The following is a 7,479-nucleotide window of genomic DNA, read 5'->3' as shown; positions in this document are numbered from 1 at the left end:
AGGTGGGGAAGCGTAAAAATCCAGTTCTCTACATGTCTGTGCAGAAACATGAGCACTTAGGGCAGACATGCACACAAGAGGAGCTGCACTCATGTGCTTGTGTACACACGTGTGTCTCTGTGCCTGTGTTATGTGTCGTGTGCATGCGGGGATTAAGTTGGGGTTAGGGTGTCGCCACAGCTACCTTTCTGACAGATGGCTCTGTAGCCAGGCTGGGGGCTGCAAGGGGACAAGGTGGGGAAGCGGATAAATCCAGTTCTCTACATGTCTGTGCAGAAACATGAGCACTTAGGGCAGACATGCACACAAGAGGAGCTGCACTCATGTGCTTGTGTACACACGTGTGTCTCTGTGCCTGTGTTATGTGTCATGTGTGCATGCATGTGCCCGTGTGCTTGTATACATCTCTGTGCTTGTGTGTGCACATGTCTGAAGCGTGTATGTGTGTGGGACAATGTGACAGTTTCTGAGAGTCAATCCCCCTCATACGAGCTGAGGCAGTTTTGGGAGCTAAGACATGGTTCACATGTGCCCCAAACGTGCAAGCACGACCCGCTCTCATCTCCCGCCCGCACACATGTGTACACACGCACGGCCTGCGGAGCCAGGGTGGCCTCGCAGTTCATCTGAGAGTCTCTCTCCTTTAATCCATTGGAGCAGCTCTGGGTGGGATGGGAGGGAAGACTCCCAGGAGGACAGACATGTTCAGATGACGGCCGCCATTCCTGGACCCTGGAGAGGCTGCCCCAGCCTCGGGAAAGAGCTGAATCCGAAGGCCTGGTTACTAGCTGTGTGACTGGGCCCGTCACACCTCCCTGAGCATTCCCTTTCTCATCTGTAAAATGGGCTTAATGGGGATACTTCAAAGGGGTTCGGGGAAGCAAGAGAATAAAAATGTGAAAGTGCTTTGCAGGCCGTAAAGTTATGCCCAGGTGTAAGGAATGATGGCATAATTAATGGTCGCCAGGCCAGGCCCAGGATACTGTTTCTGAGCACCTAGCCTGGTGCCAGCAGCTCCACCATAAAAACCACTTCATCGGCTGAGCCCGGGCCTCGGGGGCCTCCTGCGAGACTGTCGATAAGCTTCCCGTAGAGGAGGGAACCAGGACTTCCTCAGCACATTCTAAGTTCTGGGTGTGTAAGTCTCCCCCACAGTCGTTGGGTGTGTACTATGATCCCCATTTTGCAGACAAGGAACAAGAGGCTCAGAGGGGTCGAGTCATTTGCCCAAGGTCACTCAGCTGGCAGGTGGGAGGGCGGGGACTTTGGCCTCATGCCCCAGCTCCTCGGTCCAGCTCAGGTGGGTCTCAGGGGTGGGAACCTGGTGCTGCCCTTGTGAGTACACCCGTGACCCTCGTGCCCCCCGCCCACTCAGGGGCCCAGGCCTGTGTGACGCTGACGAACAGGACCGGCTTCCTGTGCCATGACCGGAGGAGCTGCATCTCGGCCAGCGGGGTCTGTGACGGCGTCCGCACCTGTCCCCACGGCGAGGACGAGGAGGAGGCCTTGTGCCGTGAGTACCTGCTCAGTCCCGCCCCTGCCCTGGGTGGGCCTTCCGGGGCCCTTTGGGTGTTGCCCCCCAGTTACATCCATCCCTGCAGCCCAAATGAGGCTCAATTGTCCCTGAAATTACCAGGCACCTTTGTGTCCTCAGGCCTTCGCTTCTATGGCGCTCAGCCAGGAACACCTGCCCCCACCCGCACCCATAAGTAGGTGCCCCTTAGGGAAGGCCTTCATTCTGTGTGTCTCCGTGCCCAGAGAACCTGTGTTCAAACTTCATGGCAGAGTTCAAGTGTTACTTCCACCAGGAAGCCTTCCCTGACTCTCAAACCTGGTTCAGGTCCCTGCTTTGGCTCCCACAGCCCCTGTGCTTCCCTGGTCCCAGCCCTGGTCACCTTGGTTGACACTTTCTATTGGCCTTTTTTCCGGGACCATCAGACTGTAAACTCCTCGAGGGCAGGCCTAGTCTGCTTGATTTGGGGGCCAGGACACAGAGGGGTGTTCGGAATGATTTGCTGAATGAGTGATAGAATGAAAGAGTGAATGAATGAATGGGAAGGTCTTGTCCCAGACCTTCAAGCCCTGATAATGAATTCTCAGGAGAGAGAGGCCAGGGCGCTTTCCATGTAGGAGGGAAAGAACTTGGTAAGTTGATGAGAGTGGAGGAGGGGAGCTATCAAGGGGAGGGACATTACATCATAAACCTAGATGAGATCTTAAAAGTCATCTAGTTATGTCCCAGCTCATGCCCAAATCCCCTCTGTAACAAACCCAGCAGAGGCCACTTGCACACTCCTGGGATGGGGAGTTCCCTGCAATTTGAGGCAGCTGCTCCCATCATTGCATGTTTTCTCATGGGATTGTCTCCCACCGGCATCCTTGATTGGTTCCAACTCTGGCCTCTCATCAACACCCCCCCACCCCCCCCAACGAACCACATCTTGATCCATCTCCATGATGGTGGCACTGCATGAATTCGGAGAGTGCATTCCCCACCCCCAGATCAGTGTCCCCTTCCCTGGGCCACACTCTGAACTCCCAGTCACCCCCCTTGCAAGCGGTCTTCCCCACTCTACCAGCACTCCCCAGAACACATACCAACTGCCCACCACCCTCTCCTTGGACAGCTCCACGACACGCATGATACTTCTGACTGGCTCTGGCTAGTCCAAGGAGCAAAGGCTTTCCCCTCCCAAGTCTGGGTTATACCTCCAGTGATGTGGCCTGAGTCTGTGTTAACTTTTGGAAGCTGTGCCACACTGCTGCCTAACACAGAATCCACTTCAAGAAAGGTGCTCGGACTCCCTCTCACAAGGTACGGGCACTCACAGCCTCTGAGTGCTGGGACCCAAGTGCAAGACTTCACGTTTGCTTTTGTTATGTTCCGGTGGGAGAAGGCTTCCTGGGGGTAAAGGAAGTGGCATGGACTTGAAGTAGATGGTTTTGGGTGGGTGTCAAGGAGGACATTTCTAGAGGAGGGAAAGGGCAGGCAATGGTATAGGTGCGGACGCATGTGTGCTGAGTAGGGAATGAGGAAGGGAGAGGCAACCCTCTGGGCATCTTGTTAGATATACAGGGAACGGACATGTCTCTCCTTTTGACTCAACCTCCTTCCTCTCCAGGAAAGCCTTTTCCTCATGCCTTTCCTGGGACAGATGCATGGTAACCCTGAGTTTGGCAACTGCCCAAGTGGCTTGAACAGTCCACCTCCATATAGCCCCCACGAACCTCATCTTAATCAGAGACAGCTGTGGCCAGATGAGGACTTCCTCTTCCCTCATCTGTCCTCTGTAGGAGATGTGCCCCAGAGTCTGCCCAGCTTCCTTGTGGCCCACTGTGGAAACCCAGCTTCCTGGATCTACTCAGACCAAAAGTGTGATGGAACCAACAACTGTGGGGACTGCTCGGATGAACTGAGCCCAGGTGGGGGGTCTGGGCACGGGCTGGGCTGGGGCAGGTGGCCAGGCAGCGACCAGCGAGCAGAGGTTGACCAGGGAATCTCTGAGGTTCCCCCTGCACCTCCTCCTTGCATTCTAGAAAGATGGGAAATAAGGGATATAGCCAACCCATGTCGGATGGATGGGGCTCTGGGGAGCTATGGCACGTGTCAGAGCTAGGGGACCCCGGGGCAGTCCAGGGCACTACAGCTGCTCTTTTGTCGGCTCTTGTCCCTCCAGTGACTGCATGCCCGCCCTGCGGCCCTGGGTGGTGGCGCTGCCCCTCCACTGTCTTCACGTACTGCGACTGTATCCCGAGGAGCCTCTGCCGGGACCGTGTGCAGCACTGCTCCGACTGGTCTGACGAGCACTCCTGTCCTGGGCCCTGAGTGGCACCAGGCCCGAGCAGGACGCTGGTTGAATGGCACTGGTAATCCTTCACATGAGCATCGAATCGAAGAACATGAGGGCAGGAAGGAGCCATCAAGATCACCTAGTGCAGTGGTCGGCAAACTGCAGCTCAGGGAAACTGCAGCTCGCGAGCCACATGAGGCTCTTTGGCCCCTTGGGTGTGGCTCTTCCACAAAATACCGACTTCTGCGCATAGGCCATGAAGTTTCCATTGCACTGTATGTGCACGCCCGCATGTGGTATTTTGTGGAAGAGCCACATGGAAGGGGCCAAAGAGCCGCATGTGGGATCTACACACTATTGTCTCTGAATAAGACTTGCCTCTCCGGCTTTCAAGATGTTCACCCGCTCCTTGCATGCCTCCAGGGACAGGGAGCTCACTATCATGTTAGGCAGCTCCTAACACAAATGAGGAGAATCTGCTTCCATGATTTTAGGCTGCCTGTGGGGCCGCGCAGAGGAGATCTGCTCTGTTCCAAGACAGACTTGCAGATCCTGACCTTACTGCCCCTTAGAGAAAAGACAGGCCTGAGGCTCACACACCAAGCTGAGGAATGTAGGCCTTATGTGGAGTGTATGCCATTTCCTGTGGTACCTGAGGCAGGTATTGCTGGGCTTGGCTACAGCCTTACATTTTCCTCATTGCAGTAATCCTCGTAGGCCCTGCTGGCTGATCACGTGAAATTCAACCAGGGGGCTCTGAGCTATAGAGTAGGAGGAATGGAGAAAGAGGAGCCCTTCTGTCCATTCCATTCTTCACCCTACCACTCCCCTCCCTCCACCCCGTGACCAGTACCAGGCATACAGCCCCGGGCTCTTGTAATAAGGAGTGTATTTTGACCCCAGAGCCTGAGTGAAGGAGTTCTTTCTCTGCAGAGATTTCCAGCTTCCCAGCTTCCCCACACCCAGACAGACAAGGATGGATGCTCCCATTAAGCAGATGAGGAAACTGAGGCCCAGTGGGAGAAATTACTTGCCTGGGATCATACAATAAAGTCAGTGGGACTCTCACATAGTCTATGGTGTCCCAACCCTGAAACCTTTCCTGCTATCAATATAATTATCTCTTGGCTTGTGGGCCAAGGGGGTGGGGATGTGCAGAGTCCCTATGGGGTATTTTTTAAATGAGCTTGAGGGTCAGAAAGTGTCCCAACCTTATTCTGAAAGAGAGACTTGAAATCTGGCCAACAAGAGGGTTCCTGTTGAGGGAGACAGACATATCCCATGGAAATTAATAAAATCAGTTTTATTTAATATCAGTCTCATGTGAGTTTTGAACTGAAAATGGGCACCTGAGAGACAGATGAGCTCTGCCTCATTCATCACTCACCGAAGAGTCCCTCTGCACCTGCCCTGGGCCAGGCTGAGTGCCAGGCACCCAGAAGTGAGGACACCTGGATCCCAGCACATGAGGAGCTCGGGGTCTCATGGAGGAGGCACCTCACACCATGGAAGGATGGGGTGCAGGAAATGGTGCACTGAGGACCCACGCCTAGAGCAGGGCACCGCAGGGATCCTGCCTGAGGGGTGGTCAGCCCTGGGCCCTCGCATCTTTGGCTGAGTTTCTCTGCAACTGCAGCACAAGTGAGGAGCTGTGGGTACACTTGGGACATCCTGGGTTCTGACCACCGACCCAGAGGAGCTTCTTCCCCAGAGGAGGGCCATTTGGGCTGGTTCTGGAGGGAAGGAGAACTTCCAGTGGTACCGGTGCAAGCGAAGGGCATTCCCAGCTGAGGGACCATGTGAACGAAGGCGTGGGCATGGGCCAGTGTGTGGCTCGGCCAGGGAGTGCCAGCAGGTCAGGGCGCCATAACATCAGTGTGGTTGGTGGGATGGTAGGAGAGGAGGAGGTGAGCAGGGACATGATTCTGGAGGTCGCACTCCATCCTGAGGACCATGGCGATAAGGCATGATGAACAACACCTACCAGCGTCACAGTGACCTTCAATTACAACAGTTCAAGAAAGAGCCGCCAGGACGGGGGCCAAGTAGGCAGAGAAGAGGGCATGTCAAGGGCTACTTACTGGTGGAGCATGGAGCTCATGCCCCTTAGGGACCTACGGAGTCAGGGGGTGAAGAGGAAGAGGGGGGAGTCCAGAGGCTGAGAAGGAGCACCTGGCCTCCCGCCCTGGGCCATGCCTTCTCCAGGGGAAGAGAAGGTTGAGCTGGTCCCTGAGGAACAAGAAGCTTGTTCGGCATTCAAATGCCAACACGTTGCTGACACCCTGAGCACCGGTTGTTGAAAACAAGGTCACTGGGGACAGACCACGGGAACATGAGCCTGCGCTGCTCATACCAGGCAGCCTTGCTGGTTCACGCAGCAGGAGAGCACCCAGGTCCTGGCGGGGGCTGGCGGTGCATCAGTTGGGCCCCATGGAAAGGGACAGGTGGACCTTGGTGGTCTCTAGTCCTAGGCCTCTTCGGTGGCCTGTGGCTCTTCCCAGAGGCATCAGCGTCACGGCTGCACATCATTTTGCCCGCCCCTCCCGACCAAGCCCTCCATAGTCCCTGGGGGAGTTCCATTTCACAGGAGGGCGAAACCAAGGCTGAAACCAACTTGTCCAAGTCCACTCAGCGTGTCAGTAGCAGGGTGAGGACTACACACCAGGTTTCTTTTCTTTTTTAAAATTTAACTAAAGCTATCAGGTGACATTGGTTAATAACATTATGTAAGCTTCAGATGTACAGTTCTATCACACAACATCTAGATATTGCATCGTGTGCTTAGCACCCACAGCCTAGTTTATTTCGTCACCGTATATCTGACCCCTTTACCTTCTTCATCCTCCCCCCACTCCCTTCCCCTCTGGTAACCACCATACTGTTATCTGTGTCTACAAGTTTGGGTGTTTATTGTGCTTGTTTATTGCTTTCTGTTTTATATCCCACAAGTGAAATCATATGGTTCTTGTCCTTTGCTGTCTCATTTATTTTGCTTAGCATAATACTCTCAAGATCCAAGCTGTCACAACCTGGCAGGAGCCAGGTTTCTAGGTGTGCACATTAGCGCTTGCCGAGCGCTTGCTGCGAGCCAGGCACTGTGCTAAGAGCTGTACCTCTCATCCTCCCTAAAGCACTCTGAGGGAGGTACTGGTTGTTGTTGTTTTTTTAATATACATATTTTTATTGATTTCGGAGAGGAAGAGAGATAGAAACATTAATGATGAGAGAGAATAATCAACTGGCTGCCTCCTGCATGCCCCCTACTGGGGATTGAGCCCTCAACCTGGACATGTGCCCTGACCGGGAATTGAACCATGACCTCCTGGTTCATAGGTTGACGCTCAACCACTGAGCCACACCGGACAGGCGGGAGGTATTGTTTTAATGCAAGGCTTAGACAGGCCAGGCAGCTGGTTGCAGGGCATATGACCTGTGGGGCTCAGAGCCAGGTAAGTGAGCACTTAGCTGTGGTGGGTCACTGTTTTATGTTATGTCTCGAGGTCTGGCAGCTTCCAGTGGCGATGATGCCTGAGCAGGGCCGTGATGGAGCCAGGTGGGAAGCAGGGACAGGGCAGTCCCGGCTGAGGTGTGAAGCAGTTCCCTGTGCTGGAGCTTGAGGAAGAGCCTCTGATTCAGGGCTGCAGGGAGTGAAGTTGGCTCAAGGCTGCAGGGAGCTGGGAGGAGTTCA

General features: G+C 54.5%; 1 protein-coding gene across 1 annotated transcript in view; it reads left to right on the top strand.

The window, feature by feature from the left end:
* LDLRAD1 (low density lipoprotein receptor class A domain containing 1) overlaps positions 1 to 3,927 on the top strand; it is a 9,933-nt gene extending 6,006 nt beyond the window's left edge. The window contains exons 3-5 of the mRNA XM_006768349.2: positions 1,376 to 1,513; positions 3,295 to 3,423; positions 3,678 to 3,927. Of these exons, the coding sequence (XP_006768412.1) occupies positions 1,376 to 1,513; positions 3,295 to 3,423; positions 3,678 to 3,826 (416 nt within the window). The 3' untranslated portion in view covers positions 3,827 to 3,927. The remainder of the gene's footprint in view (positions 1 to 1,375; positions 1,514 to 3,294; positions 3,424 to 3,677) is intronic.
* The last annotated feature ends 3,552 nt before the right edge of the window (positions 3,928 to 7,479 follow it).

Source organism: Myotis davidii, unplaced genomic scaffold (genome assembly GCF_000327345.1).
Source record: "Myotis davidii unplaced genomic scaffold, ASM32734v1 scaffold79, whole genome shotgun sequence".
Lineage (NCBI taxonomy): Eukaryota > Metazoa > Chordata > Mammalia > Chiroptera > Vespertilionidae > Myotis > Myotis davidii.
The sequence above is the reverse complement of the archived record's forward strand: the minus strand, read 5'-3'. Positions and strand labels throughout refer to the sequence as shown.